Below are 25,476 nucleotides of genomic sequence, written 5' to 3'. Positions count from 1 at the left end.
TTCTTAATTTGATGCCAGCATAATGAAATGCCTTCGCCATTGTTCGTCGGAGTTCAAATTGGAAAGTTTTTTCGGCCCCCCGTGCCCTTGCCACCTGAACTTTCGGCCGCTAAATGCTTTTCTGGCTTATGCCGCAAACGCTGGGCTTCCTGCAAGCCCCTAAGAGGCAAGTGGCTGTAGTTTTTCATTAATTAAACACTTGGGCCCCCACACCAGCCACTCGCAACTGACATTCTCCTTGGCTCCTTGCTTGCTGATGCCGCCGCTGCCTTCATCGGATTAGTGTGCTGCACTCCGTTTTGGGGCAGGGTCCCCTCTGCGGGGTGCCTCGGTGGCTTGGCGGACGCCAAGTGCAAATTGAATTGTTGGTTTCGGGTCTTACTTTGGGGCTTCGGCTGCGGTTTGGGGTTCTGGTTCTGGTCCTCCGCTTATCGATTTGCCATTTGGCTGTCCCTGTCCTGGCGCTTTATTCCCGGCTATTTTTATACCAATAATGGCTCTGAATTGTCGCTAAAATGTTTATAATGTTCATGCTGTAAATGTAAATTGCTTACCCAGCCACACCGCCACTCGCACTCATACCACCCATTGATTCATTCGCATCCATGCCACAGAGAAATTGTATCCGCCGCGAGATAAGCTCCTCATTTAATGAAACTTTTTTATTACTTCCTGACACTCCACTGAGCCACGCATTTAAATTGGCCCGCCAGTCGATCTTAATGCGATTTCGATTGCGAAACTGCAGCAGAGTTCATCAGCTACGAAATGCGAGTACATGCGAGTACATGCGAGTACATACAATGGTAATGAGCTCCTCTCTTTATATACATCACAAATGCACTGGCTATAATCATTATGAAGAGCCATTGGACCACTCAAAGAACCAGTAAAAGCTTTTAACGCCTTGTTCGAATGAATAAGTGGGATATATGTTGGCTCGTTTGCTGTATCTTCAACTAAAGAATCAATTTATTAATTTAAAGCCAGATTAAGTACTGATTTCCAACCACATAATATTACTCTCTTCTCAATGACATTGGAAGCCCTTCTTGGGTAATGGAGATTCCCCAAACCAATTTGTACATTTATGGATTCGAGGAAATGTCCATTTACTGAGAATTTATGATGAATTTCCTACGAATTGTCTCTTTCTGTCAGTCAATTAGAGAGCAGAATCAGAATATTCTAGGGTTCTGTGGAATATTTCAATTTTAAATAAAAGAAAACACAAATTCGCTCCCATGTTACAGCACTCCACCGATGCAGGCCATAGAGAGTATGAAAGGCGAAACAATATTGGCAAATTGGTTGAGTTTTTTTGCCATTTTGGCCAAGAGACCACGTTACAGGATCCCATTAAATTCGCTCGCCCGATGTAACTTTGTATTATCCCAAAGGCAGGACGAACGACACGAAACGAAACGAAACCAAAACTAGACCCAGAAATGTCGGAAAAAGTGACAATTCTGTTGGAAGATGCGGGAGAGTGTGTGGGATATGTGCGGGATATGGAAAAAACCGGTTGAAAATACGGGAATTGAAGAGAACATTTTTTATGATTTCTGACAGCTCAGTATTCAGAGCGAGTGTTGAATTTATGGGACCTGCAAAAAGTGCCGCATGTTGCCAAGAAAGCGAGATACATGTTGGCTTTCTGTGGGGCCATCTGCATCGGAAAACGAAGCTTCCACAAGAAAGTTTTCCATGTAGCACGTACGAAGAAATAACAAGCGAATTAATTAATTAATCGTTGGTTAAGTTTCGTGTTCGAGTGGAACGACACATTAACGACACATGCACGACACTTGCCCTGGGATGGATGGTCCTTCTGCCGGCTCCTGTGCGGGGGTTTTTTATACGGATGGACACGAAAACCGAAATCTAATTGACAGCCGTGATTTATGCATGTTAACATATTAATTGGACATTCAACAGAATGAAGGCCATCGAATGAATCAACCGAAAAGGTGTCCGTGTCCATGGCCACTACAGGCACTACAGGCCCCTGGACAAGGAACAAGAAGCACGAAACAAGACCCAAGGAATAGCAAGGACGACATCGAGTCAAGGTTCATTTAATGGTCGGCAAGGCCCCGGGGCAGCAATTTCTGGCAAAAGAATGTTAACCGAAAAGCAAAAGAAATCCCCGCCGCCACCTCCCAAGGCAAGCTCCATGGCCAACTGGAGGGCAAAGAATGTTCCGTAGTCCGGGCACGTGTATCTGTGTGACTGTCCTTTCCGTGGCTCTGTATGAGTGTGTGTGAGTTCTTGGTTGGGAAAAAAAAAGTCAAAGGGAAATTTGCATGAATGGCAAATGATTTTCGGAGGCGGCACACAGCGAGTGGCAACTGTCCAGCAGCCCCGATCCCGACCCCGACCCCGACGAATGTTGGCTTTAAGGAGCACTTTAAGCCGTAATCAAGAGGGGAATCGCCCTTTATATTAATTGGCCATATTGCCTGACCTGATAAAGTAAAACTGAAGCGCTGCCAATAAAACTAAAGAGCCAAAGATTAGACGCAAAACAAAGGGCAAATGAACACAAGAAAGGAAGAAAAGAAGAACAGAAGAAACCCCAAAATGCCAGAGAACAAACGAAGCAACAAATGCACAAACTGGTCTGGGACTTTTGCCTAACATTAAATTTGATTGAGATTAATAGCGAAATAAATGCTAAAGATTATTATGGCCGGCTGCCAGCCTGCCGTGAGCCACTGGAGGGGAATGCCGAAGAAACGGCCGAATTTCGGTGTTAATTTTATTTCTGGTTAGCGGGAGCTCAAGCCTCGAGACACTGCAATTGCGTTCCAGCAAAATGATTTGCAGTCCAGTTAATTGTTGCGGGGGATCATTAGCATAAATCAGCAAACAAATAGAACTGGCCCATAAATTGGCCATCTCAGTGGCAGAGCCTGAATAAACAATTGTGTAATTTCATATTGGAACTGCTGCCCGGCCAATTGGCATTTGAAATTTATGTGTCCTGCTGCCCATTCCCCCCATTGGGCGGGGAGACAGCCCGAATGTGTGCTTATCCAGGAGTCAGAGTGTCAGAGGGATCTCCCACTGGACCTCGACCACAGTGCCAGCGCCACAGCCCAATGAACTACGTTTGTCCTCAGCTGTCAGACGACTGCTGGCCAGCGGGTTAGTTTGTTTGCCCAGCTCTCTGGACACCACACAGCCAGCTTGGTCGGCTATTTATCATGCAACAAACTTACGTTTGTCATCCAACCCACATTTCCCGGAGGGAGTGGACCCAGCCCCAGGCCTTGGATCCCAGTCCCTCGCAGACCATTAACCGGAGCTACTTTATGCCCGTATTTTCAGCAGCAAGCGGCGAAACAATTCTTGCGTACATAAATTTCATTTATGAAATTCATTTGCGCAAACTTCGCAGCCGAAAAGTATGCTACAGACATGTACCCAGCGGCGGCAGCAGTGCGTATGAGCAATGTGTCAACTATGAAGTTTTTAGGCTCTGTGTGTCTGCGCCATGTCGTGTGTGACATTCATGATTGATGCATGTGTTTGAGCTCCTCCTTCCTTCCCTTGCACCACTCCACCCTCCGCCTGCGCTTGTGTCTGTCTTTGCAATTTTTGCTGCTGCTTTCGGTTTTATGATTTCAATCAAGTCAAGTGGATTTGCATTCTTGTTTAAGTTTTCACGGCCTGCCCTCCACCGTACACTTCCCTCACTGTCATTATCGCCTCGCTGTGTTCGTGCCTCGTTCTCCCTCGCTCCCTCTCCCTCTCCCTCTGCGTCTGTGTGTGTGTGTGTGTGTGTGGCAGAGTGGGGTCCCTTAGCTGGGGGACCCTTATCGGGCCGCGCGCATCTAAGTGGGTCAACAGCAGTGAGTGCCGCAACAATGGTCGTGGCCTCCTCTTGACCACGTTTTAATGCGTCCGTCAGTCGCGGCTGCTTATTAGCATTAATTGTGAATTAGAAGGGAGTTGTCGGATGGGCGTGACAATTCGCTTTAATTAAACTCTAACTTGAGCTTAAACTCTTTAAACCAATTCAAATTTGGCCATCTTCGGTCAGGCGTTCGAGATTCGCAGCTGGAAAAACAAAAGCCAACAATTGGATAACGAAAACTTGACTGAACTGAACTTTTGGCTTTCAGGCAAATAACGTAAAACACATTTTAATAAATAAATTAAAAAGCGAACGAGGCAAATCTGCAGCGAAAACATTTCTGAGGCAAAGTTCGGGCGAAGTGAAAAGTTTCTGCGAATTTCCTGTTGCATGCCGATGGCATGCAGAGTGCTCGCCTTTCTCCTTTTCCCATCAAAGGAATAGTTTATGATGTCGGCAGGAGATCGCCGCAGGCGGTCATTTATCAAGAGGGAACTTTTCAAAAGTGAAAATCCAAATAAATTTATATTAACAAAGGTCCTGCCTCGCAGGAAGCGCCGTGAAAGTGCTTTCCCACTGGACCGAAAGTTGCGTTGGCAAATTAATATTATTTAAGGCCAAAAACCCCATTTAACATAGCTGGACTAGCCGCAAACTGACTTTCATTCGCACTTGATGCGGGCTAATTGAGGTTGACGTTTCTCGGGGTCCAGCTCATTTAATTGCAGTCACTTTGGGCGACCACACACCTCACACCCTGTACTCCCAACCCCACAAAAACACTTGCCACTTTGATGGCTGCAGATTAACCAAAGCTGGCTGCTGCCGACTGCTGCCGACTGTGACTCAATTGCCTGGAAGCGGAAGCCCAGCCAGAAGCAGACGTGACTCAGCCGGAAGGCGGCGGAAGAGGGCCGACAACATTGACAGCCATTAAAGATATATGTATTTATTTCGCGTCGAGTACTTCGATATGTGGAACATTATCGCCAGGCCCTAAGCAGGGCATCGACGAGGCATAATAAATAGCCATCGCAATACGTTTGAGTAAAAGGCCGTAAAGAGCCGTAAAAAGAACACAACTTATGATGGGATCCATCATTAATTCAATCTATTTTCTTATGAAAACTATCATGCAACTCTCTCATGATCCACTTTATGCGACTTTCATGTTCCATCTTCCATCCTATCGTATCTCATAATTCTTTCAAAGCTGCTGCCCCACTCCATATCCATTACAGAAACTCCGTGTACTCGCGCACAAGTTGTAACAACCTTCGCTTTAAAATGGCAGAACTTATGTATTGCACAACTGGCGCAAAACTTTTACAATGCCAGTCCGGAAGCGAAACGAATCAGCGACGGGGCGGGTGGGGGTGGGGGTGCAGCACCAGCTGCTGGTTACGGGCTCCAACTACATGAACATGAACAGGAACAGCAGCAAGAACAAGCTGGGGCCGTGTAAGCCACGGGTACGGGGGGGTAAAAAAGCAGTCATGGACAATGGACCACGGGGCGTATGAGTCTCGGCTTTCGTTTCATTTGTCTAGTGGTGGGTCGCGGGTTGCAGGTGCACGGTGTTACACGAAACTGGAGCTAAGAAATTTAATAAAGTTAAACTACATTCCGTCCGTACAGCTTCACTTGTTGATGTTGATGGATACTCGTATTTTGCGGTTCCCCAGGCAACCTGCCAGCCATCCAGCCATCCAGCGACTGCCACTGACAAGCTCATCAAGGTGGAAAGCCTTTAGAAATTCCTTCAAGTTTCCATCTTATTACTGGATGCTTGCCTTATGAATATTTGAGGAATGCACAGAGATTCCCCGCGACAGACTGTGTTCTCCATTAGTGCACATTTATGCAAAAAGTAACTTTCTGCTACAAAGTGGCAGAGGGAAGTCGTGGCGGTTGGCTGCACGTACCTGATGGAGGTATTTCTTTTACCCCCCGCCGCAGGAGAGCGTAGCATCCTTTTCGAGCATAAATTATTATTGCAATCCAGGGAACTTTTCGAGCAGAATTGAGAGAGTCCATGTGGGAGAATATTCTCCCAAGTGCTTGTTCATGTTTATGCATTTTGTTTGCATGCGAGCGAGTGTCAAGTGCAAGGTAATTTTGCATTTATGAGGATATTCGGAGCAGGATGTTTCCTACATTCGAATGATTGTCATATCTTGTTAGTCTTCCACTCCCATCTCTGTTTATGCACCTCTCCAGATGTCACCCAATATAACCCAATGTCAGTCCGCACCCGAGCCCCAGGCGCCTTCCCCATACAACATTCTGCATGCAACTTGTTTAAATGTTGCAGAATGACCAGAATTACACAGAGCAGATGTGGGCAGGCAAGCTGAATCGATGGAGAGGCAGGCACTCTTCCACCAACGTCGTTGGGGATAACCCCAGATGAAGATGATGATGAAGATCATGATGTACGTGGATCCCAAACGAAATAAACTGCAGCTAAGCCAATCTCCGTCTTTGGTCGGGGCAGGGGCTTCGAACGTTTTCATTACACATCTCGTATGTGTTCGAGTCAGAAACCGAAGGGAGATAAAAATGTTTGTTGCCCGGACATATAACTTTTATAAGGCCATCGGCCGTCGGCCACTGTGGCTCTGGGGCCTGGGGTCTGGGGTCTGGGACCCACAGACAAACAATTCTCGTACTTCGTAGCCGTTTCCTCTTTGCATTCCCATACAAATGTTGTCGTCTTTCCGTTTCCTCGCACATGGCGGATATTTTACAACTTCCGGCCGCCGCCGCCGCCGCCGCCTCCGCACGACCTTTCGCCGTGCATCTGTCGTGGCCTCAAGTGCGAGGAACGGTCGTTAAATTTTAACACTGATGTGTTAATGCCCTCCCCCTGAAGGCTGCTGCACCTCTCCTCGCCCAGCAAAGGCGCTGACAGAGCCTTCCGTTGGGCGCAAACAATGTCAGCGCCACGGTTGCGGGCCAAATTTGTTTGACGAATTGCCAAAACATCTGAGCAATTTGTGCCCCGAGCGCGAGCGAAGTTTGGCAAATAAATTTGCCAAATGTCACCGGAATAAGAAATACGAATATTTCATTCCTTGGAACGTTGGCTCCTGCTCAAGCTTTTACGGGCTAGCTACAACAATAGCCGTGTGGCAGTCAGCCATTTGTAAGGTGACTCCGTGCGACACAAATGGCTGCAGGTGTAAGCGAAGATTGAGCAGTGCAGTGTCGGACAAAGTGACAATGTAGCAGATGATTAGGGGCTGAAGAATTGGGATTCTTATTGGGATCTTCAACAAGTTTCCCGAAGGGTTGCCTCCCAAGATGTGGTTCGAAAACCCTAATCCCGAGGAACTCCCAACTTGAAACTACTTTTCGTAAAAGTTATCCAACTGTTCGCATTACCTTCTGCCACTTTTGTAGCTTTAGCATTGTAGCATTATGCAATTTGGTGCACAACTCCATTACACATCCGCCCCCAAAGGCCCAGAGCAAATTATCCAAATGCCACTTGAACTTGGCTCGAAGCTGAATCAATAATTTCCCCATTGGCCACTCGATTATGTAAAGGAATAGACGGTGTGTTTCTTTTTATATTGGTGATCCGATGAGGTGCGAGAAACTGGGCTCGAACGTGGTGTTGGCCCGCTAAATGGCCGCTAATTGCAGCGTCAAGTATGTATTTAATAATCACATTTGCATTTGGCGGATGCCCCTTCGGCGGCTGGTGGCTCGTGACGAGCTTCAATTAAAATCTTTAGAGCCAAATGAAGAGGCTCCTAATGAAGTCCCTCTCCTTCTGGTTCGTTACATAATTTTGCATAAATCGAGTCGGGGGTGCGGAGCTTGACATGAATTTTCCCATCCGAGGCGCCCATCAAGGACCCGTCGTTTTGATGTGCTGCTAAGTTGCTGAATCAGGGCTGTGTGCTGGGTCCTCTGCGGCATCCGTCTCACTATCTTTAACCGCTGTCATGTCAAGCGTTTATGTTAGTTTTGTCCCTCCACTTGTCCTGTGGACGGACGCTTCCTTTTTTGTCCCGCCAGCCCCCCTCTGAACATACATATTCAGAAGGGAACACGCAAACGCACACGCACACGCGCCATCTGCATATCAATCAGATGCCACAATGCTGTCACTCCTCTGTCACACCGTGCGACACACGGCGTGTGAGAATCCCTGTCAGGCGCCCATTTCGGCTTGCTGTCCTGGCGGCTGTCCTGCGTTCCATCTGCAGTTGAAAAATATGAAACGTTCGCGTTTTGCATATTTACTTTACGTTTTTCCGATTTCGATTCCGTTTCCTATTCTATTTCTATTTCCATTTCCATTTCCACTTCCCCGCTGTGGCATTTTCAATGGATGCCATTTTATATTGTACTACCTCCCCCATCGGGGAGTTCCCCTCCGATTCAGTCATGTTGAAAATTCTGCTCGCGTTTGCCCGATAGAAAAACTCAATTAAAATGCTCGACGTGTCGCAAATCAGTTGAATATACAGAATGCACAGCACAGAATGAATACATTGTTAAATATTCCGAATTGATTGTGGCATAAATTGATTTCGGCCCCTTACTGGCTCTTCCCGGGTATTCCCGGCTATTCCTGGCTCTTTCTGGCACTTTCTGGCTCCCATTCCCGGAATCGTTCAGCTGTGAAATGCACTTTGAAAATATTATCATTGGATCCCGACAATGTAACAAACAATCTGCTGGCAGTTGTTTGCATTTCCTCGGGCAACAATTCCGCCCTTCCATCGATGACATTCGCTGAAGAGGCACTCTGGCATTTTCACTTTTCCAGAGGAAATCTTTCCGTCTGCTTCTGGGTATTGGCTGAGCTGAGCTGAGGTCAGCAGTGGCCCGAAATAGACTCTATATTTCGCTTTACTTACAAGCTTGAATGCGCAGTCATATTCGGGCTACATATGGGGAGCCACTGCAAATTATTCATACGCCCTGCTGTCCAGACGCAGGACAATTCGACCGCAACGTCAACTATTTATGTGGTCTCTGGCACATCGATGGCATTACGTATATCAACCACAAGTACATACAATATTCGAACGTAGGGAAAGGAAAATGAATCTCAATTTGTGCGCTCCAGAAGCGCACGCAATTCGAGGCATACATCAAGGCTGGCTTCTGCTTTTGTGGCATGCCACAAAAATATAATAGTGAATATTAAATTCCCCTCATTTGTTAGTCGAAGCAGCTTTGAGCTCTCTCAGCCATGGCTGCTCGCGTGGCGTGAAGGATAAGGAAACTACTACCCGTACTGCTCCGGCGTTAAAAAATCAGTGCCTTCCCTCGGTATTCCTATGATTTACGTTCAATTCGCCAGACCCTAATGTTGTGGCGGTTTGTTCAGATTGATTGCCTGCCATCTGCATAGAAAGGAGGCCAGGACTCTTAACTGGCTAGCAACATGGCAGAAAGGAATTTCCCACATATTCCACCTACGCAAGGTTAACTATGAAATCTCGTGTTTCCTCGGAGGCAGAGTGGGCGCGGGAGTGGGAGTGGGCGTGTAAGAAACCCGAGTAAATCCTTTGGCAAGCAGAGACTTTCTTCCACCTACGCAAAGGACACATGTTCAATATTTGTGGTCGGTGCTGATGATGATGATGATGATGATTGCCCAGAGGTCGGTCAATTTACATACAACGATTAACAGCTAATAGATTAGTATTTTGTGTGTTTGCCTGCCACTGCCACTGCCACTGCCGCCCAAATAGAATACCCAAAATTATCGCCAACGCCATTTTCTTTAAAGTGACAAGATGTATATCATATGTCAATACATTACGCATACGCCACGTGGGCCGCCGCCGCCGCACAAAGCATTCTAATATTGGCTCAGCACTCTCTTTCGGGGGAGTGCGAGTATATCCAACTGAGAGTGGCACTCGTAGTGGGTCCTGGCGGTGCGTGCAAGAGTTGTGTGTGTTGCCACAGAAGGAAGATTGATTGAATCGAGAAGTGACGATAACAAGCGCAAAGTGAAATGGAAAAGCAAACAGCAGCAGCAACAGCAGCACGTCAACAGAATATACAACTATTGTGCCTGTACAGTCGACCACTGGCTGCGAAAGACTGCGAAGTTCTGCGGCAATCCGTAGATCTTTGGCCAGGAGTCTTCACTGTACGAGACATATGCGTGTGTGCGTGCTATTCAAATGTTTGGCTGACGCCATTCCTTTTTTTAGTCCCTCCCTCACGCCCTCCCTGTCCCTGTCCACCCTGTGCGCCCCCGCACATTGCGTGCACGAAAGTTTATGCACACGTTTATTGTTGTTTGTGTTGCGTGAATTGCGGGTGTATTGGTGTGTGTGGGAGTACCCTATGCTTTAGGAGAGCTAATATTTCTTACACTTTTATGATTTCTCTCCCTTTTAGCCCGCGTGCACCTTGAACTTGTCGAATTGTTTCGATTAAAGTTTAACCAATAGTTAAAGTCCACATTTGGGTGGGGCCGGGGCATAAAAGCAATTAATTTCATTTTTATTGCATGCGCCTTTTCCTGTCCTGCGAGTCCTTGAATCGACACTGCTGGCCGTTAGTCATCTTCTGCCGTGTCCCTGGCCCTCGAAGCCATCCGCGAGTCGCTTTTCGTGCCCATTGGTGCCCATAAAAGCGGTAATTAAACACGAAAACTAGTGTCACATGGCGTATACGTGATGTGGGTCGTTTTCCCGCTTAATTGCTCGTTGCATACGCCTCGTGTGTGTGTGTGCAGCATCAGGCAGTCCCTCTGGAACACTCTCAAGAGTATCATCCGCATTTGCAACGAAACTCGTGATTTGCCGTTTGCGAATGCTTTGAAAGCTTTTGAATACTTATCGGAAATTTATTGGGCCTCCTCCTCCTCCTCCTCTGTCTCCGTCTCCATCTCCATCTCCAGGTATTCAAACGACTTCATTTGCATTTGGAGTAGCTCTCTTTACGTTCGTTTTTAAGACCTGTTAAGTACGTTCCGAGTAAATAATGACTACGGGAATATGCCACATAAATACAAGTTTTGTGGCACATTTCATCCACACAAAAACCGGAAAAAAGGCAATTTAGATTAAGTCAACTTAATTAGGGTTATTAATTAGCACAAAGTTGTCCGTGCTCTGCTCTGCTCTGTACTGCTGAGGCATCTGCCTCAGGTGTTTGGCACACCCACCCACACCCACATCCAGATACAGATACAGATACGACACATGAGGCAGGGGACAGGGGATTTGGGATAGGGGATAATAAGTCAGCTGCAGGGCAGGGTCGTTGTCTACAAGGATATACTCGTAAACCTGATCGGAGCTAAGCATCAACCTGAGCCGACTGACGGCATGGACGACATGGACGACAAGGACTCGGAGCCGCATAATTACATGAACATTGTTGCATGTTGTACGCTCCTGGAAATATGCTTATGGCCGTTTATGCTGATGCTCTTTTGTCCCATTTGCGTGGGCTGTGCGGAGCGGCCTTGATGCCCCAGCAAGCTGGGGGCTGTAACTGTAACTGCGCGCCTCAGTCCTGTCTGTCTGTGTGTCTGCATGGCTTCCCGTTCGCAACCTCAAGCGCCCTTCACTGCCACACAAAGCCCAAGCACACATGGAGCACAGACAAAAGCGCAACAAAACAGCGGCATGAACATGACCCTTTAAACAAAAAGCGAATGACAACCAACACATAACGAACCAATGTGGCATAGATTTTAAGCAGAAGCAGAAGCAGAAAGCAGCCACGCTTATGGAAAGACGAACTCGGGGAGGCACTTAAGCGTGCCACAATAGCAACAGAAACCGACTCTCGGCTGAAGTCAACTCAAGACGGGACTGTGTCTGGTGTGGATCTTCAATTGCAAAACCGCAGAAACAGACAAACATTCCACACTGCCGCGCTGCCACACACACACACACACACACACACACACACACACGCCTCCACATTGACACTTTTACACATGTCCTTTTGCAGATTTGATGGGTGGAGTGTTGCTCGAATGAAGATGAAAGCTTGTCCTGTGGCGTTGCTTGTGTATTTAGTTACATTTGCAATATAAAATATTCATACATTTGCTTAGCAGCGAGTACTTTCACCGCTCACTGTTGCGCACCAAGCCGCACAGACTGGAAAACCGGATGCCACCAAGCCAAGCCAGCAACCGGCAGAGTCCGCTCTCTCTCTCTCTCTCCGTCTCTCATTCGTGGTGCGTGTGTGTCTGTGGATTTTATGGGGGCAGGGGGTGGCCTGGTCTACCCTTCATCTATGCACATTTATCTCCTCACATCTCGGGGTCTGGTCTTCACAATTTGCTTACATTTCACAATTTTCAACTTTCTCTCGAGCACAATTCAACATTTTCCAGAGCAAAGTCTACGGTCTGCACCCCTCGGCGCGCAGCCTTTCCACTTTCTATAGTTGCCATGATTCTGTGCTTGTGTGTGTGTGCTTTTGGTTCCCTTTTGAATTTTAGTTAAAAGTTTTTTCCACTCGGTTTGTTGGCCAAACAAATGCGTTCTGCGTTCTGCAGTTCGGCTGGAAAAAACACAGAGTCGCCCACTTTTCTATCAACGGCTTAACGACTCAACGACTGGGACAAAATTGTGAGGCACTGTACCCCTTTCAGCCAAAGCATCAAACATCAAACCTTGCCTAAACATTGAGGGGTTTCTTTGGGGGCAATTTTAATCACTCATAAACGGGTTTATATCTTTCGTTTCCTAGAGCAACGATTCCACGAAAACTAATAGACCCGCTCTACCCTGTAGAGAAGGGTTTTATGCGCCAGGGGAACCGGAATGAATAGGCCATTTACATAATAACTATTCCGCATGGAGGGCGACCGCAATAGAACATTAACTAATATCACCGACAGTTTCCAGCGGCAGCAGCATCCTTCCACAAGGGTCCGAAAAAGGGTTGCCGCTGCCCCATTTAAGGGATTTAAGAACTTAAATGTCAGCAGAATGGAAATGGAAATGATTTCATTAGATTAGTGAGGCATAGTTTGGGTGAACTTTAGCTCCGGAATGTGAAAAATTCAATTTAAAACATTCGATGAGATCCATATTTCCCTTAGGGCTGTGTGATTTATTGATTGCCTGATATCAACGCACAACCTTTGACAGAATATTACAACTGATTTGATTGAAAACCATACACAAATTTGGTTAGTTTCAATTCCATTTTTAGGGGAATGTGGCTGAAGGGAAGGCTGGGACTCGGACAGGGGCGGGAACGAGTAAATCGAGGGAGTTAAGCCAATACAGAAATTGCTATTCAATTAAATGTGGCTCGGGGGCAAGATCCACATTCAGCGGTATAACAAAGTGTTCTTTATGTGGAATTAATTTCAATGCAGGAGTAAATCTGCAAAAACGAAACGAGTATCAAATCGAATTATGCTAATTAAATGAGCAATGCACAAAACGAGAGAGAGAAGGCAGCAGGCAGCAGGCAGAAGGCAGCAGGCAGAAGGCAGCAGGCAGAAGGCAGCAGCCAGAAGTTGGCCAACTGGTTGACTTATTTGTGTCGCACGATTAAGCCAGGAGTCAGAAGCCGCTTTTATTTCATTTTTACCCTCAGAATTTTCCTCCCTTTTGATGGGCGACCGTTGGCCTCTTCCTCTCTTGGCCTCTTTTGGCCTTTTTGTAGTTGCTGGTTAACCGTTCGGGGCTTTTGTCCACCACTCGACACGCTTTTAATCCTAATTAATCCTTTTCCAGCGAAAAGTTTGACAGCCGGACTTAAAGGACAACCAAATACTTGAAAGTTGGCCCGAAAGTAAAATGTCGACATTGGCACCTTTTCGACTTGTCGCAAATTAACTCAATGGGCACGACACCCGCAGAAGAGCTGAGGAGGAATAATTTAATTATGCCCATTCCGCTCGACACGTTAACGGAGACCATCCATCCGTCCAGCAGTACTCTCCCAGGACTCGTGTGTGGAGGCGTTCTAAAGTCAGTATTTCCGCCTCACTCAACTCTTTTCAGGTAAAAGAAAACCTGTTCTACCGCTGTCTCATCGCCTGGAGTTTACTGGGGGGAATTACCACACCTATATGGTATGTGGATAGCCGTATGGATGGATGAACCACTGGGATCTGCGATGACTCTTGAGAATCCTGGCATCAGGGAACTATTTAAGCTGCTGGAAAACTTAAGGGGGCTTAAAGGAACTTACTTCTCTTTGTTCTTTTGTTGAACTGCAATTCCAATAATAATGTATACATTTCCGCATTTTCCATCCCAGCTTACAATGGTGTTTGTTTTTCTAATCCTCTTTCGCTTTGGTTTTCTTTGGGGCCTTTGAAATACAATATTTATTTGGCTATCCTGGGAGAATAATCCTTTATTTGTGATGGAAAGTGTTAAGAAAAGCAATTCCATTAAATTTTCATAGGATTTGTTTTCGAAAAGAGAACATTTTGTAATCATATAATCCTTGTTGAACACAAGGGTAATATTCACCATATAATCATCCAAAGATATATTATTAACGAACAATCAAGTTGTCACAACAAATCCCTCTATAAATGTTGAACTCCCTGAACTACTCGCACCATTAGCGCTTTGTCCAAATGGGCAGCCCTGACCCATTTCTATGGCCTCCCCTTTCGAGTGTCACGCGTGGCGTATGCGTAATGTGTGTTATTAAATTTATTTCTAATTGCCGTCGGCTCGTAACAGGTAACCGGGCTTGGAGTGGCCAACAGTACTTGTGTTGCTCCCTGAAAATACAAGTATTTGCGTGGCAACGTCCATGTGGCACCGGGCACGAGGCAACACCCGCCTGCGGTAGGCATTTTGCTGTATTATTATATAATCAATACACAAATTGGGGGCAAAGCAAAGCCAAAAGCCTTTAATTGAATTTCGAATCGGTAAACAATTCGGTTTTCGGTCAGAACCTCAGAGCTGCCACAAAAAGAGTCAACTTCAGTGCCACAAAACAAAACCAAAATACAATTTTGCTCTAAAAATAGCAAAGGAAAATGTTGGAAAAACTAAAAAAGGAAAACTCGAACACAACAGAAGAAAATTATAAAAAAAAAATGGAAAAACTACGGAAAGCGGTAAAAGGATATGTGCGCAGACAGAGGGAGTGGGAAATGGGAAAGCGGGGGGGCCGGAAGGCAGGGAAAGCAGTGGAATCAGGAGGACATGTGGCACAGCAAAATTTATGCGTTCGCAGGGAAAGCGACACAACCTCAGACAATAATTTTCGCCATGGGAGTCGAGCAAAAAACAAATTTAGGACGAGAGCCAAAGCCAAAGCGAATCGGGCCACGTTTTATGCTATCCCCTTTATCTTTCTACTTCCTTTTTGCTCCCTTTTTCGTGTGTTGTTTCCGTCGAAAAGCCACGGGAAAAGTGGTGAGGTGGGGAAGCTTCTCGGGGGGAGAGGCAAGCCAAGTAAACGTGGCCAAAACTTTGCGAAATCGCGACTCAAAGTGGCTAAGACGGATAAGCGCCGCACAAAACGGCAACCGATGAACTTTTCCCCCGTGCTTGTGCTCGGTACTTTCTTCCAATATCTTGTCGGTAGTTTTTCCGTGTATCTAAAAGTCTCACGACAGCTGCAGCGGCACCAGCTTCCAGGACATGGCGTACAGGTTGTTTTCTGACCATGTCATCCGTTTTCGATAGCTAAAGTTTACAACTATTCTTTTTTGAGGGACATCTATAAATAGATTTTCTTCCAAAACTATCTCTCCCTCTATCGATGCAATCTAATATACGTATACGTAATATGACTTACCAATTCTGTTTTTGCCTTTGATTTGTTGGGTGAGTCGTCTGTAAACGAGCAGAGGAAATGCATTTCAATCTATGAAAAGTTATAGGCATTGTAAATAGATTATAAATAATCTCAGAATCTCAAATTAGCTGAGGCAGGCGTGATCTTGTGGGAGAAAATAGGGGCGATATTTTTGAACGCGTCAGATCGAATTAGAGTCAGTTTTATCTATCATTCAATTGCTATCTCAACCTTTCGCTCCCTCTGAAGCTGCCACTGAATCAATAAGCACAAATGGAATGGTCTCCAGGGCAACGACAGCGGGGCGTTTAAATAAATGAATTGCTGATTAAATAAAGTTGGACAAAGACGGAAGGCAGGACATGCGAAATGACAGGACAAAGACGGAAGGCAGGAAAGGCAGGAAAGGCAGAAAAGGCAGCAAAGGCAGGACATGCGGCATGACATATGAGGGAATGGGAAATGCTAACAAACAACGAAATGAAATGCAAAGAATGCCCAAGAATTTGTGGAACAAAATAAACTTGTAAAAATGGGCCAAAGGTTGTGGGGATTTCGTAAAGACAATGAGAGAATCATAGACAGAGAATGAGAGGGGCAGAGGGAGAGAGATAGAGCATTGGGACAAGGTTAAACCAGATGCCGACGCGACCAGCGAAATGTGCGCAGAGACACCATTTTATGGCCAATGATGGAGGACACCGCCGGACGCCGGACGCCGGACGCCAGGCGTAGAGCCTACGCCGAGAATGAAGGAACAATAACAAAAACAAATACACGTACATATGTATGTCCTCGCACAAAAGCCAATGAACGTCATTCAACGGCAGACACTGGAGGGACGAGGGTAAAGCCAGAGGGGAGACCGGGCACGTGCCGCGAAAAGAGTGTGAAGCGAAAGAGAAAACAAACGGCCGAGTAGCTGGAAGTGCATGCCGCATGGCGGAGGGGTAATCGGCCGCGGCGGGGACTATTTATAAGCGCCGGCCGCACCAAAATCGGGACTCCATATACCATATAAACCCGTGCGACCTTAACCTTCCCCGCATTACATAAAAAATACAAACGAGGGGATTCCCACGAGATTCGAAATGTTGGTGGGGTCGGGTGTGTGGGGCCAAAGACAGGTACGGTGGGGCACTTTAAAAGCTTTTAGGCGGCAGAAGGCTCTCTCTCTCTCTCTCTGCCATTCATATCCTTCTTCACTTAGCTAATACAGTTTTTCGTCTAAAGCGAATTGGGTTCTTTATTAGCTAAAGTGTGACTTTGAATAGAGATTGCGACAACTTTGAAAGCTGAATAAGTATAAAATGAATGAGGAAAGTTGGGTTTTATCTTGGATCAATGAGGATCAATTATCCATTGGATATAAATTCCAAATATCGCATTTGAGTGCATTGAATGTAAGAAAAGGTAAACTCAGCGATATTTTAGGGAAATTATCCATAGCATACTAAATTCGGATATATTTATAATTTTTATTCATCAAAATATTTGGAGTAACTTGATAGATGGTCCCTGAAATTGTTCTATACTTAGTTTCAGCTAACAAAAACGAAACAATGATGTTTTTCTACTGCAATCGAGTTGTAAATGAAATAATAATCTTGGTAGACTTAATAATAAATAGTTTAAAAGTTATCCAATGAGCAATGCCCACATATCATTATAGAAAGTCGATAATTAACCTAATTGGAGTACTCAAAAGTTGTCAAAAGTGGAATTTATTGCCCTAAGACTCTAAGCTACTATCCGGAATTACTTTTCTCAAACCTTAAAAACAGCAACACAATCTCTTGTTCCCAAAAAACAGCGAGATAGAGCCAGGGAATACAATGGCCAGAGAGTAACAATAACAAACAAATAAGTCAATAAATTTGACAACATTTTTTGTAAAATCCTCAAAGGAAAGACTCGCCAGGGGTGAGTGGCAGAAGTGATGCCATTAAAATGAAGTAAAAGACTTGCCCTGGCAGTGGTCTGGTCGTTTGGGGCAAGTGTAGCCGGGATGTAGGTGGGGTCCATCTCCCTGGATGCGAATGAACCGTTGACAAAGTCAATGCTAAAAAAAAGGAGAAAGAAAAGCAGAAACCTAATGGATTTCACAGACACTTTGGCAGGCCGTCTGGCGGGACTCCAAGAAAAAGGGCAACCCAAGGAAAGTAGCGCGCGTGAAAAGCGGGAAAATGCGTGAAAGCAGGCGGCAGCACTCCAAGTAATTTGCCTTAGGTATTGCACGTCACAGAAAAGTTTGTGTTTTACTTTTTGGCGGTGCGGGGGAGGGGGCTGTGATGCTGAATGTGCTCCCCAGAGGCAACCGCAACAACAAAAAGTTGCTAAAAAGTAAGGTTGCCGCCGCTATCGTCGCACCTACCCTCCCCGGCGAATGCTAATACTGCTATCGCTACACACTACCCACAACACACAACACACTCCCCTCTCCACCCCACGAATAACACTCGTATTCGTATGACATTCAAGGGTAAAATATTTTATAATTCGCACATTTCGGGGGGATTTGGGGTCCGGGCCGCGTTCTGCTTTACATTCGAGATACTAATTTGTGTGTTTGTGGGTGTATCTGTGTGCGCTGTGTTCTCTGTTGTGGGCCTCGTCAGACTGTGTGCGTATTTGTGTTTGGTTTTTGGTTGGATTGTTTACTCAGCACTCAGCTGAGAGGCCCAGAGGCACAACACTCAGACCCCCACACTCACATTGAGCTTTTACGCTGAGTTCAAATGCATTCACATTCACATTCACTTTGGCGTTCTCTTCTTGTTGTTTTTCCGAGTTCTGTGTTTTTGTCGCGTTTCGTTGTTGCGCTGCTGGCTGATAACACGCGCTGGCAAGCGGCGCTACAGCCGGCGGTGGCAAGAGGGCACTGACAGGCGGTCGGGCGGACTGGTGGCCGGGTGATGGGCGGGTGGTTGGTGGCGACAACGGAGGCAAATTACTTTGCACTGCACTTGACAACACAACAACTACTATAACTAATATAATACTATATACCAAGAACATACGTACTATAATTTAATTTACGCGCCAGTTGGAATGTTTAGTTTTTTGATTTGATACGAGATTCCGCTGGCTGTTTGTTTGTTTCTCACATTGATTAGACCAGGCTGGTCCAGGGGTTTTTGAGATGGATTTCTCTGTTCGATTGGTATTATGCAAAAACAGTTTGATTCACTTTTTTCCCTCTGTGCTGTGCTGTTCCGTTCTTTTGGGTTTTACAACCGGCGGCAACACGCGCACACACGCACGCACACCGCCTTGTGGCAGCTGGGCGGCAGGACGGGGGGCAAGAGGCGTGGCGTGGCGTGGCACTGGACGAGGCCGGTGGGCGGTGTGACGACTGTCCCGATTTCCGACGCAACACAACCCACGAGCTTCGAGCTTTGCACAGCGCGACGACAACTTTAGCACTGGGAGAATAATTCTGTGCGGGACACTGTCCCCAAAAAGCTGGCAGGCGCTCTCCCTCTACCTTTCTCTCTCTCTCTATCTGTCTGTCTGTCTGCAGCGTATTGGAGCTTTGAACGCGCTTTGGTCGCTGCTGCTGCTGCTGCTGCTTTCAGCGCTTCTTTTCGCTGCTCCAGTTCGCTTTGGCGCCCGACAACAACTGAAACGCTGCCTTGGTTGGCGCTTAGCAGCAGCCAGCAGCAGCAGCTGACATTCGGCTTTGTTTACTGTTATTTGGCGCAAGCTTTCTGCTTTCTATCTCTTTCTTCGGCAGGCGAGCGCTTTTCAGTGGCTTTCACGCATTTCTGTGGCTTACAGTGCTTCCAAATTTATGTGATTCTTGTGGTGTTATATTCCACTAAAAAAACTACCTGATGCAAAAGTTATAGGAATTATGAGTGTTAAGGGATATATTTGTTTGTTAATTCTTTGGATCCTTATGGATGGATTAATTCTGAAATTGTAATAAAGAAAACGGTAATAGTATTTGATCATAAAGCCATGCCTAAATCGTAAAAAGTAGTGGCTTTTTTCAATAAAATAACCAATTTTACAATGTAATTTAATTCAACAAAAAGATACACAATCAGGGCACATATTTCCCAACATATCTGCCAGACTCTAGCACCACTGTGCAGCCCCTCGTTCAGCGCAGGCGCCATCTGAGGAGCCTCGTTCGGATGTCGAACTATAAAGCCGAATAGTTGTTGCTAGAACGGAGGTTCGAAACTGAATCTTGGGAAGCGAAGCCATGACATTGGAACAGCCAAAGAGAAATGTTAGTAGTGAAAAGGAGTAATCGTAGACTACTTTTGGGGTGCTTGGAAAACGATAATGTGGGAGAACATGGAGGAGATTGCCGCGTCGGAATCAGAGAAACTCGTTCACTTTGGTTGCCTCTGTCGGTGTCGGTGTGGCGGTGGCCTCAGCCTCCCCCCCTTCATCGTTCTGCTGGTCATCCTCCTCCTCGGGGTCTTCGTCCTCTTCCGGTTCCGGTTGGTGTTCCGCCACATGTACGCCATCCTCGCAGACGGCCAGCGATTTGCGCTCCAGCAGCGGACGCGGCAGGCGGGGCAGAAAGGCCGAGCAAAAGGTCCCAATGGTCTCGCAGTGACCGGGCGCATTGGTGACCACAAACGCACAGGTCTGGATGATGTCATGTGGAGTATTGTCCATATACCGGAACACAATATGATGCTCCTCGATTTCTCCGCGCCTAACCACTTTTCCGTGCAATCTGCCCGGAGGGGGAAAGCCGCAATTAACGAATCGGAATGCGCAAAGCGTGCAAATTGGTGTCTCACCCGACTGGCTCGCCGGGAATCTTCATTTCCAGCTCCTCATATTTGGCTAGGACATAGTCGAAGCGCTCTTTGGCATCTGCCACCTCCATCTGTGGGAATTTGGGTGAATGTAGTTGAAAAATAAATATTTCCGGGGCATAGTACTCACATCTTCAATGCAGTGGTCCATTGGCGGAACGCATAGGGAACCCTGTCATAGGGTGGAACAGTCATTAAAGTAACCTTAATCTACGATTTGCCGACTTACCCCCAGACCAGCCATCGATGTAAGCCCCAGGCTGAGTAGCAAGCAGCTCCACAATTCCATGGCTAATCCGCTCACTGATCAGCAACGACTAACCGCAGCCAATGCCGCTGGTCAGCAGCGGCAGTTCGGCAAAGCTTCAAATATGAATAGTTATTATTCATTAGGTCCGGTCCATTGTTCTCGCTCCGCTTCAGAGTAAGATGTGACGTCACGATAATTATTCAAAAAGCAATTCGAGTACGAAACAAATATGCTCGTGGCATGGCAAAAACTCTCACGCAAAGCCGTAAATTCCCTTACACTCGTAGTATTCGTACACCATTCAAATGGGTGCTGTAACTCGCTTCAAGCGAATGAGAGTTCTCCAAAAAACGAAACGATATATTCAACTTTAGAAATATGTAAACACAGCCAATAAATACTCAAAATAAATACGAGTACTCCATTTATTTACATTCCGACTACGCAAATTTCATTGCAAATAATAGCAGAACGAAATTGCATTCATTATTGTAAAAGTGTATGTTTGGAAACAAAGCACAAGCTGCCTAAAGTTTGTGCCTAATTAGTGAAGATCCAGTGCAATCAGCTTGAGCGGGGCTATAAAAGCGTTGTGTCTGTCAGTGGGTATTATTGTTCAGATCAGATCGCCAGCATGAGAGCCATAGCGCTGTGGAGCTGGACCCTGTTGGCCATTTGTGGCATGGTCTCCTTGGGCAGTGCTGCGACTGGAACTACTTCCAGTTCTAGTTCCACCAGCTCCCCTGGTGTAAGTTCTAGCTCCACCTCATCAACCGGCATCAGTTCCAGTAGCACCCCTTCAGCCGCCATTCCGAGCCCCTCTTCTACAACTGAAGCCTCAGCGAGTGTCTCCGCTCCAGCAGCATCCATCAGCAGTTCCAGTGTAGACTCCTCCGCAGCGGCCACTAGCAACACTGCTAAAAGGAAGGCAGCGGCCAGAAGGAAAGCAGCGGCCAGAAAGAGGGCTGCCAAATGGAAGGCCATCAGAAGGAAGGCCGAAAGAAAGAGGGCCGCCAGAAGGAGGAACCGATGGAGACAGCGCCAATGATCTGTAGATATCCTATCAGTAAATTTCTACATCGCATACAAACACAGTATGAAAACCTAGTTTAAAAGAGACCATAGAATAATTTTAAGCGTTCCTTCTATCACCTTCCCTTTTACTTAGATTATCACTTACCATTCTTCCATTTCACACTCTATTCCGTTGGTTAGGAGGATACATTAATTGGCCGGGATCTCTTTAACCTTTCGTAGGAAATATGTGCATTCCAGTGGCCTTCACTTGCAATCAGTCTATTTAACCGTGCTTTTCAGACATTTTAATTCTCCACATCGTCCATTACAATACAAATAATATGCTGAACCATTCCAAGCACAAAAGTATATTCAACTCTAAAGATAAACAGCAAAGTGGGACTCTACGCAAATTTCTATGCAAATATTACGATAACCAAATTATACTTCTTCAGCTTGGTGGTGCCTAATAAATTGTGGGCTCCGGTGAAAGATCCAGTAAGATAAGGCTATAAAAGGAATGCATCTGGCAGATTATTGTTCAGATCAGCTTTAGCTGTGAAAGAATGTCACTATGGGAGCCATAACCATGTGGAGTTTGACATTTCTGGTTATTTGTGGGATGGCCTTTGGCAACGCTGCGAACATTCCAGTGGTTCCCACTTTAAGTGTCACTAATTCAACAGTAGACAGTTCCAACACCACTTTTCCAACGGATATCAGCATTAATCTGATTGGCCCCTTGATCAACGCTTCTGCCGTGCTGGGGCCCAGCGGATTATTGGCCAAAATAACCACCAACAACTTTGCCCTTGGTTACAGCACCGCTGATTTTGTCCTGCACACAGCCGTGAACGATGGCCAGGATTTCAGAGGCTCCATATTCGTACGTCCTTCGGACCAATTGGATCTAGGAGTGCTATTGTCATGGGCCATCGGCAGCAACAATACCAAATTTGCCCTTGGGGCCAACTATTTTTAGCTGATTAACGACATCCCAACAGGCCCAGGTATAACAAAAACATAAATAAAATTGAAGAACCCCAACAAGTAAAACCACAACTCAAGTCCACTTCCCCATTACCACTCGTGACGTTAAGGCTGTCCTGCTTGAGCCATGGCCGGGAACAGATCTTGACGGTACAGGTCGTCTTTTCCGATATGGTTTACAGTTCCACCTCATTGTAGGTACAGACAGTCCCAGTCACAATCTGGCCCGTCACTCTGCCAAGGGATGTGGCCCTGATATGGATAAAAAACGAAAAACAAACAAATTAGCTATAAAACTCTTTCAGGTAGTATGGTTCTATCGCCAGGCCAGTACAAGGCCAACAGGCTGAAAAATGTTATTCCGTTCATTAGAGATGTGCGAGAAAACTGATTCAACAGCCCAAAGCATGCTCATTTTACTTATCCGTCCACCCAAAGATTAAAAATGAAACCTAGTCATAAAAATACACCATATTACATTAAAAACTCTTAGAGCCTCATCTCTATCAGCACAAGGGTTTTTTGATTTCCTATGGCATAGTTTCATCAGCTTACAACAAAGAAGGAATTCTGGGAAAGGGGAAGCAATGTTTACTCTGGAATACACACCGATTCTCTAGAATAATGGCATTTATATTTGCGAATCTTATTAAACAATTTCATAAATATCTAGGCAAATAAGAAAATCGTTTTCTAACAATGAATCTAGTTCAGGGAATGTTTCCCAGTAGTTCCCCGAATTATTCTGGTTTCTCTAAATTGTGTTCTTAAAACTTTCCTTCAATTATATCCTATGAAAAATCTGAAAGTAAATTATTCCTTGATATCCAATAGTTATGGAATAGTTTGTATAAAACCATATCACAGGTTCCTCTTAGGTAAGGAAATCACTCAGATCGCCATAGGTGTGTTAAGCAATAGGAACCCCAAAGAGTTATCTTTTTCCAACCTTTTTTTTCGATCAAAATGTTGATCTATAAGCCAGGTGTTGATCTATAACTATGTATATCACTGTCTTATAATTTCCTGCTAACTCAATCAGCAAATCGCAGATTATATATTGATAAGGAAGTCTCGCTGCCATAGGAACATGTGATAACGGGTGACTTCTGTCTGTTGGGCCTGATAGTCATGAGCTGTATACGCCTTAGTAGCAGCATAGTAGCATAGTAGCATTGCACTCAAATATCTCATAGAACAGTATTATAAGTTTTTCAATCATTTGAGTGGCTCACTAATGTAGATCTATATATTTTTTATCTTTCCTTAAATCTTTGGCTATCTAAATGAGCCTCTAGAAAAATTATCCCTATAATGATTGTCATTCAGAAGCTCGGCTATTTACTTTTATACCCGGTACTCAAAATGAGTATAGAGGTATATTACATTTGTACGTCGAGAAGGAAGCGTTTCCGACCCGATAAAGTACATATATTCTAGATCAGCATTAATAGCCGAGACTATTGAGCCATGTCTGTGTGTCCGTCCGTCCGTCCGTCCGTCCGTCTGGATCAGATCGGATCATTATTATAACCAAACCAAATCAATTTTCAGTGACTAAGCGGAGCCCGACGACACTTACTGACTGATTTTCTGACTCTCTCGCACGCACTCTTTGTCCTGACGTTCAATATTATCGGCATCTGCCGGAGGAGAGCCATACTGACTATCGGGTATAAATGTAGAGTTGCGGTCGCAGCAGCAGCTCACAACGTTCCCCCTCGTTTATTATTTTTTCAGTACCAAATACAACAAATTATCATCCACCCTCACACGAAAATGTTGTTTGAATTTAACATCTGGCCCATCAACCATATCGCAGAACCAGGCGTTAATAAAGGCTCTCTTAAGAGTTGAAATTAGAGCCAAATCTCTTTAAGCAATATTCACATACCAAATGTATTTCAAACGAGGGGGAACGTTGTGAGTTGCTTCGGAGACCGCAACTCTACGGTTATACCCGATACTAAGTCAGTATGGCTCTCCTCCAGCAGGCGGCGTCTAATATTAAACGACACGACAAAGAGTGCGTGCGAGAGAGACAGAAAATCAGTCTGAGCGTGACGTCGGGCGCTGCGTAGCCACTGCAAATTGATTTGTTCCTTTTGGCTATAAAAATGATCTGATCTGATCCAGATTCAGCAACCTGATAGATATGGTCATTATTTATGATTCTGCGTTTTTAGTTTTCTCGAATGTGCAATATTGTGGATGCAACAGATTTTCGTCCTTTGCGGGGGCGGAAGGGGGTGTGGCGAAATTTTGAGATATACGTTTTATAGTGAGATCTAACAGGAGTGCGGATATTAAATTTGGTTACTCTAGCTTTAATAGTCTCTGAGATTTGTGAATATCCCCAGATTTGCATCCTTTGCGGGGGCGGAAGGGGGTGTGGCGAAATTTTGAAACAAACTCGTCTCGGTCCGATATATTAGGAGTGTGGATACCAAATTTGGTTGCACTAGCTTTTATAGTCTCTGAGATCTAGGCGCTAATGTTTTACTCTAAGCAAAGCCGCCTATGCTACGTGTGTGTTAGAGAGAGACAGGGCGAGAAAAAATGAAATTGTTTTCTTGATGCTGGCTATAATAATAATACGATCCAATTCAGATTCCGCAGTCTAAAAGATATGGTCATTCTCTACGATTCTGCGTTTTTGGTGTTCTCGTATCTTTAAAATTGTGGATGCCACAGATTTTCGCCCTTTGTGGGGGCGGAAGTGGGCGGGGCAAAGTTTTGAAATATTTTTGTAGCAGTGACATATCACAGAAGTCTGGATCCAAAACATCGTTGCTCTAGCTCTTATAGTCTTTGAGCATTAGGCGCTGAAGGGG

At 45.5% G+C, this 25,476-nt stretch overlaps 3 protein-coding genes across 4 annotated transcripts in view; 1 reads left to right on the top strand and 2 right to left on the bottom strand.

Moving 5' to 3' along the window:
* Positions 1-19,182, bottom strand: part of LOC6587461 (cGMP-specific 3',5'-cyclic phosphodiesterase) — a 41,024-nt gene extending 21,842 nt beyond the window's left edge. Inside the window, exons 1-2 of one of the 2 annotated variants that reach the window (XM_026993496.1) lie at positions 18,626-19,182; positions 15,602-15,639 (exon numbers count right to left, since the gene is read on the bottom strand). The gene's annotated coding sequence lies outside the window, so the exon portion shown is untranslated. The remainder of the gene's footprint in view (positions 1-15,601; positions 15,640-18,625) is intronic. The other variant, XM_026993500.1, reaches the window with a different exon arrangement.
* Positions 19,183-19,513: 331 nt separating this feature from the next.
* On the bottom strand, positions 19,514-20,674 carry LOC6587437. The gene is made up of 4 exons (XM_002013470.2): positions 20,615-20,674; positions 20,516-20,557; positions 20,368-20,456; positions 19,514-20,300 (listed from the first exon to the last, which is right to left on the bottom strand). The coding sequence occupies exons 1-4, from the start codon at positions 20,672-20,674 to the stop codon at positions 19,934-19,936; spliced, it is 558 nt and encodes a 185-aa protein (XP_002013506.1). The 3' UTR covers positions 19,514-19,933.
* Positions 20,675-22,226: 1,552 nt separating this feature from the next.
* LOC6587451 (voltage-dependent anion-selective channel) lies at positions 22,227-22,634 on the top strand. The gene has a single exon (XM_002013468.1). The coding sequence runs from the start codon at positions 22,227-22,229 to the stop codon at positions 22,632-22,634; it is 408 nt and encodes a 135-aa protein (XP_002013504.1).
* The last annotated feature ends 2,842 nt before the right edge of the window (positions 22,635-25,476 follow it).

Source organism: Drosophila persimilis, unplaced genomic scaffold, assembly GCF_003286085.1.
Source record: "Drosophila persimilis strain 14011-0111.01,24,50 unplaced genomic scaffold, DperRS2 tig00000000-arrow-pilon, whole genome shotgun sequence".
Taxonomy (NCBI): Eukaryota; Metazoa; Arthropoda; class Insecta; order Diptera; family Drosophilidae; genus Drosophila; species Drosophila persimilis.
The sequence above is the reverse complement of the archived record's forward strand: the minus strand, read 5'-3'. Positions and strand labels throughout refer to the sequence as shown.